Genomic DNA, 13,477 nt, shown 5'->3' on the forward strand with positions numbered 1-13,477 from the left:
GAAGTGGCAGAAGCGGCTAGGGGCCAGATGCTTAGAGCCTTGCAAACTAAGGTAAGGATTTAGGGTTTTAAATGCCAGCTGTTATTATAAAGGTAACGCTATTCTTCCATATTCTCTGCTGAGCGTTGGCTCTGTTATCTGCTGTTTTTCTACTCAGCTTTGCTTCACTCTGTCAAACAAAACGTTTAGCTGCTCTTCATTTAGCAAATGGCTTATAAAGACACCGTTCCAGGCATTGGGGATTAGAAGTTGGTTCTCTCCAACAGCTTACCATCTAGTTCAGGGAGGGTGGGTGGATCACAGTATTGAAAACACGTGAAAAAATCAGCAGCCGTGGACTTCCAAGGAAACAGCCGGTAACTACCGAGAAGAAAGGCGGTTTCAATTTCCCAGAGAGGTGAGGAGTTGCTTCCGGTGGGCCCCGGGGCATCATGGGAGGGGTGCGCCCCGGGGCATCATGGGAGGGGTGTGCCCCGGGGCATCATGGGAGGGGTGCGCCCCAGGGCATCATGGGAGGAGTGTGCCACCGGGGAAGGAAAGGCTGGAAGTGATTCCGCCAGGGTTGGGACCAGCCTGGAGACTGTGAGGGGCCCTGGCCGGTGAGTGTACGTTTGGAGTTTGTGAGAGAGGCAGGCGTTTCTCGTCAGCTCCGCGATTCCAGAGCTTAACTGTGCGTGTGGTGGGAGGGTGTGAAGCCGGAAGTGGTGAGGGAATTCGAACCCCAGGCACTTGACGTGACTGGGCCACAAGGAAATTTCTGAAAAGTCTCAAGTCGCCAAATTCCATTTGAAGTTTTTCAGTACGTTTATAGGCATTTTATTACATTGCATATACATGTACTTATGTAATATATAGGGCTAAATCCATTTTTGGGTACTAAAAACTGTGGGTATCAATAGAATTATTTTTCAGAATATACCGGAAAAAAATATGATTCTGTTGCTCCAAAGATACCACCTTTCCCATCCATCCTCTTAACAACATTTTTCATAATTTGAGGGCTCCCCCTGTGTTGTACCTCAGTTGCCCCGAGAGAGAGCCATAAGCCGTTGTTTCTGTGAGGAGCTGAGAAAATAGCCCGCCCTCTTGGGAAGGTCAGGCTACTATAATATAAGAAAAGCCCTGTTTTGGGTGTGTTCCCCAAGGGGAATGTTTTTCTCCTTCATCAGCGAAGAGGCTTTCTTTTTCTCTCGTGGGCTCCGGAAGCAGCATCTTGGTGGCGCTTGGAGCCAGGAGGGAGGAATCAGGCTGGTAAATTCCATCCTTAAGGAAGTAAGGTTCTTTGCATCTGCCCACAGCTGATTCTTCAGCCTCCCACTTAGGAAAATGGGACCGACTAAGTCCGCAGTGAAGGTGCCTGGGGACACTGGTGTCAATGTAACATGTGCCCAAACCTCTGTCACAGCCAGGAGGCAGAATTTAAGTTTGCTCACCGACAGCTGCTGTGTTAGCCCTGGAATGTTAATGCTTATGGAAAACTTGGCTGAAAGGCAACAGCTTTTAGTAGTTGTGCTAATGGTCTCGTCCATCAAATGACCCTCTCCTCTTCACCTTTCTCTTGTCAGTTATACCCATGTCTTTGACGAGAATTGGATATGAAGTCCTCTTAAGAAGCACGTTCCTTTTATTTATTGTATTTAAAGAACACGAGCCTTTAAAAAAATTCTCAAAGTGAGGTACACATTGTAGAAAGATTGAAAAACATAATCAAACATACTGAAGGAAAAATTTAAATCACTCCTAAGATTTTAGCATAGAAGTAATCTCTACCGGAATTTGGATTAAGTCCTTTTACACTTTTTTTTATGTTTGTAAACACATACACAGTTTTGTTTTGTTTTTTTAAACACGTGCTTTAAACAAATACACAATTAGGGTATCAGCCTGTAAGCATGGTTTTGTATTCTGCCTTTGCAACTTAACAGATTCTGGGAAATTTTACCATGATATTAACTCTTCTTCTACATCATGATTTTTAATAGTTACATATCGTTCCATCCTATGACTGTACTCAGTTTTCTATTTTGGGGCACCTAAGGTGCGCTAATTTTTTTTTCTTTTAAATATTCCTGTAAACATATGTGTGCATATGTTTATGCATATCTTGACGATATTTATAGAATAGACTTTCTGGGCAAAGGGTATGACTGTTTTAAGGTTTGCAGTAGTACAATGCCTGTTATTAGAGTCTCCACAGTAGTGATGTGGCATAAGAAAACAATAAGTATTCTCTAATGATCGTTACGGAGCCCAAGCTCATATTGCTTGCCGCACAACAGGTCAACAAATCGAGAGACGAGTGGTTGGGGCAAGGCATAGTGACTTTATTCGGAAAGCCAGCAGACCAAGAAGATGGTGGGCTAGGGTCCTCAGGTAAGATGGGCTAGAACCATCTTCCCCGAGGTAGAATTCAGGCTTTTTTTATACTAAAAGGGGAGGGAGTGTTGTTAGCTGTTGCAAACTTGGTGTCGGAATCCTTTGTTCTTGTAGCTGTCCACTTAGGTCAGGTCATGCTGTTCCTGTAAACCTCCCAACAAGACAAACGTTATTCTCTGTTCTGCAACTTTTTATCTCTCTATGAATGGAAAAGTGTTACACCTGTAAAGGCCAGAGCCTTGAGAATTGGCTATCCTGTATATTTCAGGCTATAGACAACATTAAGTTGTAGCAAAAACAAAGTACAAAGGTTAAAGTAAAAGAAACAGATCTGATATGGAGTCAGTTTTGTTATTCCCTAGTACATGAGCATACTGATTATCAGGTGTTGTAAATATGCAATAGTCAGTGCAACATGACTGCAAAATAAAATGACAAATACTGCAAAATTTTCAGAATTTAATGAAGTTGATGAAAGTGGTATTAGAAACCTGCTTGAATTTTGCAAAGCCACTGGCCAGGGTGATGCAGCAGCACTGAACTAGTTAATAATTATAAAACTCTGAACATGGACAATGATGATCCAATAAGTGCTTCAAGGGAGTGAGTTTAGGATCAAAGGATTAGGAAGACCCTTAAAATATCAATGAAGACATCATACAGTTTTTGCAAAAAAGGACATTCTTTATGATTGCATTGCAAAAGTTAAACATAAAGGGTGCCACATCATACAAGATTGTGAGAAGGATGTTCCTTTCCTCCCAACTCCAACATTGATTCATTCTTTGTTCTAAGAATTAACAGAGATGCAGTTGTAACGTAAATCTTGTGAAGTATAAGAGAAAATAAATTTATTTCAGTAGTTCTGGCTTGATTTTTATGATAAAATCCCAATCAGACTTTTTCCCCACAATTTACTGTGTAATTTTGGACTTCATTTTAATTAATTTCGATTCACCTTAAGTGGTTGTTTTCTGAGGTACATGATTGTTGATGTAGAAAATCCCAAAGAATTTCCCCCCAAACTCAGAACTATGAAGTGAGTTCAGTAGGGTTTCAGGGTATAACATAAACATACAAAAATCAGTTGTATTTCTTTAGGCTGTATGCTAGCAGTGAACACGTGGACACCAAAATTAGAAATACAGGGACTTCCCTGGTGGTGCAGTGGTTAAAAATCTGTCTGCCAATGCAGGGGACACAGGTTTGATCCCTGGTCCGGGAAGATCCCACACGCCATGGAGCAACTCAGGTCGTGCACCACAACAACTGAGCCTATGCTCTAGAGCCCGAGAGCCACAACTACTGAAGCCCGTGTGCCTAGAGCCCGTGCTCCACAACAAGAGAAGCCACCGCAGTGAGAAGCCTGCGCATCGCAATGAAGAGCAGCCCACGCTCGCTGCAACTAGAGAAAGCCTGCGTGCAGCAACAAAGGCCCAATGCAGCCAAAAAAAAAAAAAAAACAAAAACAAAAACAAGAAGTACAATACAATTTACAATTACTTAAAAACAAAAAGAAAGAAAAAGAATTTAGGTGTAAATCTAACAAAACATGTACAGGACTTGTATGCTGGAAACTGTAAAACAAGGAAGACAGAAATTGAAGAGGATCTGAATAAATGGAAAAACATACTTTATTCACGAATTGGAAGAATCAATATAGTAAGCTAATTTTCCCCAAACTGGTAAATAGATTTAATGTAATTCCTATCAAAAATTATAACTCTGGCTTTAAAGTTGGACATACAGTATCTTAATTATTATTTTCCCAAAGCACTATAATTGTAGTATTTCCCCCAATGAAAAATTTTTACAGCTTTATGGGGATATAATTGATGTATAACGAACTGTACATATTTAAAGAGTCTCGACACATGTATACACTGTGACACCATCATCTGAATCAAGATAATGAACATGTCCATCACCCGCAAAGTTTCCTCCTGGTCCTTTGTAATACATCCTACTGTCCTTCTGTGCCTCCCATAAATCCTGCCTCTCTATCCCTAGGCAACCACTAGTCAGCTTTCAGTCACTATAGATTCATTTTTTTTTCCCTAGAATTTTATATAAATGGAATAATAGAGTCTACACTTTTTTGGTCTGGCTACTTTCCATCAGCATTATTATTTTGAGATCCATCCATGTTTTTGTGTGTGTTAATAGTTTATTTTTATCATTTTTAAAAAAAAATTTATTTATTTTATTATTTTATTTATTTATTGTTTCTGGCTGCATTTGGTCTTCGTTGCCGCGGGCGGGCTTTTCTCTGGTTGCGGCGAGCTGAGGCTACTCTTCGTTGCGGTGTGCGGGCTTCTTATTGTGGTGGCTTCTCTTGTTGTGGAGCACGGGCTCTAGGTGCGTGGGCTTCAGTAGTTGTGGCTCTCGGGCTCTAGAGCGCAGGCTCAGTAGTTGTGGTGCATGGACTTAGTTGCTCCACGGCATGTGGGATCTTCCTGGACCAGGGCTCGAACCCGTGTCCCCTACATTGGCAGGCGGATTCTTAACCACTGCGCCACCAGGGAAGCCCAATAGTTTATTTTTTATCATTTTGTAGTATTACATTATATGGATTTACCACAATGTGTTTATCCATTCACCTGTTAATGGCCATTTGGGTGGTTTTCAGTTTGGGGCTATTACAGATAAATATGCTGTGAATATTTGTGTGGACATACGTTTTCATTTCTCTTGAGTAAATACCTAGAAGTGGAACGACTGGAACAAATGGGTAATTTCTTAACTTTTTAAGAGGCTGCCAAACTATTTTCCAAAATGGTTATGCTGTTTTACATGACCACTAGCTGGTGTGAGAGGTCCAGTACCTCCACCTCTTGGCCAACACTTGGACTTTTAGTCATTGTAATAGGTGTGTTGTGATATCTCATTATGTTTTAATTATTAGTCCCCTAATGATTCATGATGAGCATTTTTCATGTGCTCTGTGTATATCTTCTTTGGTGAAATGTTTGTTTAAATCTTTTGGTTCTTTAAAAATTGGGTGATTTGTTTTCTTTTTAGTGAAGATATAGATTTCTGTATGTATTCTAGACACAAGTCCTTTATCAGGGGTATAATTTGCAAATACTTTTTCTCAGTCGGTGGCTTGTCCTTTCATTCTGTTTAACAGTGTTTTTCAAAGTGCAGAAACTGAATTTTGATGAAATCCAGTTTATCAATTTTTTCTCTCATGGCTTGTGCTTTTGGTGTTGGCATCTAAGAAATCTTTGTGTAAACCAAGGTCACAAAGATTTACTCTTATGTTTACTTCTAGAAGTTTTTGTGATTCTCCTTGTGGTTTCCTCTTTGATCCAAAATTTAATTTAGGAGAGTATTTTGAATTTTTTTGTTTTAAACTGTTATTAATTTTAGACATTTTTGCGATTGAGGCCTGTGCAGTTTATACTGTAAAGGAGTGAGGCTGATAGGGGTTGAGAGGCAAGGGAGTGTGGATGGTAGAAGGTGGAAGAGGGACAGGAGTGCATAAAGTACAATTTTTGTCTAGATTGCATTTTTGTTCTAATGCTTCCTCTCTTTCTAGATACCAAACTCCTCATGTTTATACTGAACTAAATCTATCTTGTTTTATCCTTCCTCTTTTCATAAGTCCTTTCTCTCTCTCTCTCTCACCCACTCATCCATCCAATCTGTCAGAAAACCCTATGTGCGCCACCTTCACAGTACATCTAGAATCCATCTGCTTCTCGTCATCTCCCAGTGCCTATCTCCCTGGTCTAAGCCACTGTCATTTTTTATCTTTTATTTTGCAGTAGGCTCCTAACTGGTCTCACAGTTTCGACCTCTGCCCCCTTCAGTGTATTCTCAATGCAGCAGAGTGATTCTTTTTTTTTTTTTTTAAAGACTTATTTATTTATTCATTTTGGCTGTGTTGGGTCTTCTTTGCTGCGCACGGGCTTTCTGTAGTTGCGGCGAGAGGGGGCTACTCTCCCTTGCGGTACAGAGGCTTCTCATTGCGGTGGCTTCTCTTGTTGTGGAGCACGGGCCCTAGGTGTGAGGGCTTCAGTAGTTGCAGCATGCGGGCTCAGTAGTTGTGGCTTGCAGGCTCTAGAGCACAGGCTTAGTAGTTGTGGTGCATGGGCTTAGTTGCTCCGCGGCATGTGGGATCTTCCAGGACCAGGGCTTGAACCCGTGTCCCCTGCATTGGCAGGCAGATTCTCAACCACTGCGCCACCAGGGAAGTCCCCAGAGTGATTCTTTTAAAATGTGTGTTAATATCACTCCTCTGCTCAAAACACTCCAAAGATTTCCCATCTCACTCTGAGTGAAGAAAAAAGTCCTCAGGTTGCCCTGAAGCCCTACATGATCCCTGGGGTCCCAGGTTCCTCTCTTATGCCGTAACTATCTTGCTCATTCTCCTCTAGCCCTGCTGGCCTCCTTCCTGTCCCTGGGACATGCCAAACTGCCCCTGCCTCAGGGCCTTTGCATTTTCTTTTGTTCCCTCTGCCTGGAATACTCTTGCTTCCTTCAGGTCTCAGCTCAAATGTGTTTTTCTTAGGCCTTGCTTGACTCCTCTCTACATAGTACTAACTGCCTCCCTCTTACTTTTTTTATTTCTCATGAGCACTTACCTGACACGTTACGCAGCTTCTTATTTTTTTTGTAGATCTTTTTACAAAAATTTTATGTTGGAGTATAGTTGATTAACAATGATGTGTTAGTTACAGGTGTACATCAGAGTGATTCACTTATACCCATACAAGTATCCATTCTTTTTCAAATTCTTTTCCCGTTTAGGTTATTACAGAATACTGAGCCGAGTTCCCTGTGCTATACACTAGGTTCTTGTTGATTATCTATTTTAAATATAGTAGACACAGCTTCTTATTTGTTGACTGCCTTTCTTTCCTTGCAGAATATAAGTTCCCAGAGGGAGGGAACTATGCTTTGTTCACTGCTATTCCCATAGTACTGAGAGCAGGGCCCGGCGCATAGTAGATGCTCAGTAACCACCCGTGGAGTGGGTGCATGAGTGTGTCCTGTCTGAAGGCGTAACCTCAGTGAGTGGTTTCCTTAGCCAGTTGTAACAATCTAGAGAGACTTAATAAAATTACGTCCAGTAAAAGATAATTGTGTGTGTGTGTGTGTGGTGGAGCTGGAGATGGGAAAGGGGATGCGGGGTGGTGAGGGAGGTACAGATATTGAATGTTCCACAAAGCCATATATAATGTTAGAATAATAATAGCTAGGTGAGAACTGTGTTTGAGAATAAGTAATTTTGGAAGTAAATGAGTCTGGTTCAGTTTATCAGTTCACTGTAGTTTTTATTTATTCAACATGAAGAGAAAAACATCACAAAGCAAGTGACCCAAAATAGCACATTTTGTGCATTTCTTCAGCCCCTTGGCAGCATCAGGCAGATGTGTTCACTCTGCACTGACTTGTGTGTGAATCTTCCGGCTCTTCACCCGCAGCTTGTTGACCTGGGACTCGGCAATGTCAGCCCGTTCCTTGGCCTCCTCCAGCTCGTGCTGGAGCTTGCGGAATTTGGCAAGATTAGCATTGGATTGTTCCTCCTAAGAATAAAGTTGTGAGAGTTAGACTTTGTGGTTCTCATTGCACTTGTCACAAACAGGATTATTTCCTCAACTCAGATATTTCCTTCTTACGGTTTGTTTGTCATATCTGATTTCAAATCCAGACAGAACTTGTAACTTCAGTTACATTTTTTACTCTAAAGAATGAAAGAAGAAATAGTTTTGAAATGGAAGAGACGAGCTCATTATGTCAAACCCATGTATACGTGCAGTCTACTTACGATGTATGGACTGAGTGGAAAGGAGGAAGAGACCCATGTGCGCTCGCTCACAGAGGTTAGACAGTAAATGTAAGGTCAAATTCTGACTTTGGGAAAATCCCAGTTGAAGTGTTTTTGCCATATATTTTAACTCTGGTATACAGAGACGCTGCGGGTGGGGGGATGGGGATAGGAAGAAATTATGCCCTTTGTTGGTTGCACTTACTACCATTCGTGCCTCTCCCTTTCATGTTCCCTTTTCTTACCTCTTACCCACTACATTGTGTCTGGAAGAGTGGGGAACAACCAGGAAAAGTGAAGCTGGAGAATCTCCCAACACATCCTAATTTGCTACAGCGAATGTGCAGGGATAAGTCCCTGCTGATGACAGTGGTAGTGAGGGAAGGAGTCAGCTGGGGTAAAAGATTTCTGTTTGGCTTTTGGGAACAATTGATTTTGTGCATTTCTAGAGGGAGAGGAATATTTATCCTGGTGTTAGATTTTCTGCTGGATATTCTTTGCAGCTATCAAGTAAGGTGGGTTATTTGGAATTTTCTTTTTTTCCCCCAACCCCTACAAATTGCTTAATAATAAAAATATCTCGTCTTGAGGTCTTATTCTATAATTAGGATTTGGGGGTAAATTCATATTTATATTCTCTCTCTTAAAATAAGAATGACATATTCTTACTTGGTCTCTTTCTTTCTCATTAACACATTCTCTTAATATACTTTCTACCCCCAACGAAGTTTCCTTCTTCCCTCAAGGGCTTAAAGATACTTACAGCCTCCTCAGCTTGTCTCTTGTATGATTTCACCTTTGCCTGTAATTTATCTACCAGGTCTTGCAGCCTGAGAACATTCTTGCGGTCTTCCTCAGTCTGGAAGTTTGAAAAAAATGGTCTGCATTGAATCCAACAAAATCAACCCACTACAGGTGGTGAAGTAAATCACTTTGATATGATGGCAGGTGGGCCTGGGGTAAATGTGGTCAACTCTGAGGCTTCCTTCATAGTATTAACAGTAGCCACTCTTGTTAAATGTCCACTGTGTGCAGGCACTATATTGGAGAGTTATACACGTCTCTAATCCTTACCTGCCTACTCTGGTGAGTAGATGTTTTTATTCTATTTTACAGGTGATGAATTAAGGTTGAGAGTGTTAGGTAACCTATCCGAGTTTAAAAAGTAAGAGGCCAAACTAGGACTAATACCAGTTTATCTGTCTTTGAAACCTGTATTCTTTCCTCACTTACACGATTTTCTAAAGGCCTTCCTGATTTTCCTAGCTTAGGAAAGGGTCTGTGATAGGTGATTGTGTCATTTGCCCCTTATGTATATCGAGTTAACATGTAGCTATTTGTGAGTACCACATAGTCACCAGGTTTTCAATTTCCCTTTGTGCAGGAAGTCTGGATATTCTAGAAAGCTCTTCCCCTTACCTGGTAGGTGAGTTCCTTTACTCTTCTCTCATGTTTCCGCAAACCTTTAACAGCCTCAGCATTACGTTTCTGCTCACTTTCAACCTACCTCTCCTTCAAGCTCACGTACCTACAATCAAGAAAGATACTTATATAGTCAGTCTTGGGGGATGTTAATTAACTCAGGACCTACTGACGATATTGGGTGGCTGTCCCCAGCCACAGGATAAGGATGGGAGTCAATATACAAGAAGAGAGAAGGATCGGGGAGTGCCGTTTTCACTTTCCGGATTCAGAGAGATTGAGAGACCCACCCTGGCCTCCAGCTTCTGGATGTGCTTCTTGCCACCCTTCAGGGCCAGCTGCTCAGCCTCGTCCAGGCGGTGCTGCAGGTCCTTCACCGTCTGCTCCAGGTTCTTCTTCATCCGCTCCAGGTGGGCGCTGGTGTCCTGCTCCTTCTCTGTCAGCTCCTCGGCCATCATGGCCGCCTGGTTAAGTTCACAAGAGGCAGCAGTGGGCCACCCACCCCTCCTATGCGGGCACACGGAGGGTGCTGTGAGGCTGGTACTAGGCACGCTGATGCTTTCCTCCTTGCCGCAGCCACCGCTGATGCTGCATGGTTCCCCTCCCACTTTGCCTCTGCTGAGGCTCCGTCTCCTTCCGTCTCTCCGGGAAGCCACCACTGACTGAATGCAGGGGTGAGGAGAGGAAACCTACTTGCAGGTCCCAAAGGGGCGGCGTAGAAGCCCCTTTCTTATCTCCAGACAGCATCTCTGATAAGAAAGAATGGAGCGCACATGCGTGACGGCCTTCTTGGCCTTCTCCTCTGCATTTTTGGACTCCTGGATAGACTTCTCCACCTCTGCCTGGCATTGGGCTATGTCAGCTTCCAGTTTTTTCTTGGTATTTATCAGGCACGTGTTCTACAAGAAAAATTAGATAAGAGGTTCGGGCTACATTTGGACACTTACAACGATTGGAAGGGAGAGGGTTGGGTGGGGAAAGAAGTCAAGCTCAAGAACGTTCCATTTCTTATTTTTCACACAGGTGAAAAAAAATTAAAAAGACTTTCATTTTTGATAGACAGATATCCCAAAACAGGCCCGAGAATTGTACATAAAAGAATTGAGTAAATGATAAATGTGGACATTCAAATATTTGAGGAAGGATAAATTATTTAGTTAAAGGTGCTGGAACAAGGAAATGGTTGACATAACTATGTGAAATGAAAAATAATTCTCATGATCAAAACATTGTACAGAGTTGTTAGGATGATGACAAACGAGGAAACATTTGCAATGTGCATTACTGAAAAAATAGTTCCTTCCTTAATATGTAAAAAAGACAAATCATTAAGAAAAAAGGGCAAAAGTACAAATAGCTAAGACACACCAGAAGAAATACAAATAGCCAACAAATACGACAAAATGTTCCACCTCATTAGTAATCAAAGAAATAAGAATTTTTAAAATGAGGCATTTTCAACCATAAAATCGGTGAAGATTAAAAAAAAAAATAATAGCTAAGCACTCTCACTTATTTTCCCCATGGGAGTAAAAATTGGGACAACTTTGTTAAAGACCAATTTACAACATATCATAAATGTCTTTGCTGTTTTGACCATGAATATATACTTCCAGGAATTTACTTACTTTTAGGAATATGAAGGAAATAGTAATCATGGATATATGTGAAAATTTAGTTATGAAGAAGTTAGTCATACAATCTTCTAATCATAAAAATTTTTATTGGGAACAGTCTAAAAATATCCAACCGTAGAAGACTGATTAAATAAATGTGCCATAATACACAACTAAAATGGACTGCTTTTCTGCCATTAAAAAACTGTATCATAGAAAACTATTTTAAAATATAGAAATATGTTCGCAAGACGTTGTTAAATGAAAAAAAGTTGCAAAAAGATTGATCACGTTTACAAAAAATATCATATTTATGTATAGACACAAGAGCCTAGAATAGGAGATCCCAAAATGCTAACAATATGGTTGGTATTCTTCTAGTTTTTTGGCTAATTCAAAAAATAGTTTTTAAAGCAAGGAATTTTGGGGGAATTCCCTGGCAGTCCAGTGATTAGGGCTTTGTGTTTCCACCGCGCGGGGCGCGGGTTCAATCTCTGGTTGGGGAACTAAGATCCCGTATGCCATGTGGTGTGGTCCAAAAAAATAAGAAATGAAACAAGGAATTCTTGAACTTTCCTAAAAGTAATTATTTCCAAAGACAATCCTAATTTTCTAAGCTTGCAGCTTAAATGTTACTGCCTCTGTGAAGCCTTTTCCAGCCCTTTTATGCAATAATTTGTCATGCCTTGCTCTGATTTCCCCATGATCTTTTATCTTCAGATAAAAGAAAGCTCAGCAATCTGTCCATCTAGAGACCAAGTTATTCCAAGAACTAGGCCTAATGAAAGTTTGTCTTGACCGCTAGCCTGGAAGGAGCGGTGGGAACTCCTCTCCATCAAGCCTGGGTCCTGCCTGCCTCCAGGGTGGACCCAGAGTGGAGTGAGGACGGACACACGTGGGAGTGAAGGAGCTGCACGCGGTCGCTGGCCTCCAGCAGCTTGTGCTCCGCCAGCTTGCGGGTGCGCTCCGTCCGTGCCAGGGCCACCTTCCTCTCCTCCGGCTCCTCCAGCAAGAGGCCATTCCTGCGCTCCACGAGGGCCAGCTGCTCCTTGTGGTACTCGCTGCTCCTCAGGGTGTCATCCAGATGCAACTGGGAGTCGTTCACGAGAAACCAGTGGTGAGACCGGAGCCCAGGGCAGGCTGAGGTCCCGCCAGGTCCTCCAGGGGCCGTGCACTCACCTTGAGCTGGCTCTGGACTGAGCACAGGTATTTCTGGGTCTCTGCCACCTGGCGGTTGGAGTGGCCCAGCTGAATCTCCATCTCACTGAGGTCTCTCTCCATCTTCTTCTTCAGCCTCAGAGCAACATTCCGGCTCCAGATCTCAGCATCCAGCACGCTTTGCATGGCTTTTGTTGCCCGCTGGCTGTTTCTTTTCAGCTGCTCGATTTCTTCTTCCTTCTCAGTGATCTTGCGGTGAAGCTCAGATTTCAGCTGGTTCAACTCTAGCTGGACACGCAAAATCTTGCCCTCTTCATGCTTCAAGGAACCCTGATAAAAGTAAAGGAGTGATTGGGATTGCCGGGGGCAGCCACCTTCTTGAATGAGGTTTTTCATCCCCATTAGGATAAAAAGGGTATTATTAGGCTCATTTTACAAATAAATAGAACAGTACTCAAAAAGATCAAACAGTTTGCTCCCAAATTGTTACTAGTAATGAAACTAGAATTGAAGCTTTGTTGTTAACAATCTTATGTCTTGAGAAGGACAGAGCATCGTTTTCAATTAATAAAAATTTTGATTACTGTGTCTTTTTAAATAGTGACCATAAGTCAGGAGCCAACCTCTGCTCAAAAAAGACAGAGAAAGACAGAGGAATTGCTCTCCTGTTATCCTGCATAGTGCAAATTTCCCTAGACCCTCTTAAGCATCCGCCCCTCACTGGCCACAGCTGGTGATAGCATCAGGATCCTGCACTCTTTGGACCACACAGAATTCCCAGCAGCCAAAGATGACCTTGTATAACTCTCTGTTAAAACTAAGGGATTCTGAGCTGGCTCTCAGGATGTTTGGTGATTGAGTTCTTGCTTTCTGAGAGGAAGACGTTGAGGACATAATGAACAAGTTTATTTATTCAATAGGAGAAATACGATGGACTAGAGAACACTCATGAGGCGAGGCAGCAGAGAGCAGCTGGTCCCCCCCAGGGTGGGGGTGGGGCTGGATTCTTCCCATTGGAGCCCCAGTGCCTCCTGCAGGAAGGGCCCCTGGGGGTGGTCTAGTCCCCTTCCTCAGCGCCCCGCCCTCCTTCACTTCTCAGACAAGTGCCTCCACCTCTTCCAGGGCAGCC

General features: G+C 42.4%; 1 protein-coding gene across 4 annotated transcripts; it reads right to left on the minus strand.

Moving 5' to 3' along the window:
* Positions 1-7,632: 7,632 nt before the first annotated feature.
* Positions 7,633-12,113, minus strand: LOC309621904 (myosin-8-like). Of its 4 annotated transcripts, none has more exons than XM_082409198.1 (6): positions 11,997-12,113; positions 10,348-10,473; positions 9,865-10,038; positions 9,572-9,680; positions 8,916-9,011; positions 7,633-7,910 (listed from the first exon to the last, which is right to left on the minus strand). In XM_082409198.1, exons 1-4 carry the CDS (start codon positions 12,024-12,026, stop codon positions 9,651-9,653), a joined length of 360 nt encoding a protein of 119 aa, XP_082265324.1. In that variant the 5' UTR covers positions 12,027-12,113; the 3' UTR covers positions 7,633-7,910; positions 8,916-9,011; positions 9,572-9,650. The 4 variants fall into 4 exon arrangements, with proteins under 4 accessions (XP_082265324.1, XP_082265322.1, XP_082265325.1 ...); XM_082409196.1 differs by having other exon boundaries at positions 10,268-10,473; XM_082409199.1 differs by lacking the exon at positions 8,916-9,011 and having other exon boundaries at positions 10,268-10,473.
* Between the last annotated feature and the right edge of the window lie 1,364 nt (positions 12,114-13,477).

The sequence above is a fragment of the Balaenoptera borealis genome (genome assembly GCF_965194805.1).
Source record: "Balaenoptera borealis genome assembly, contig: HAP1_SCAFFOLD_1160, whole genome shotgun sequence".
Lineage (NCBI taxonomy): Eukaryota > Metazoa > Chordata > Mammalia > Artiodactyla > Balaenopteridae > Balaenoptera > Balaenoptera borealis.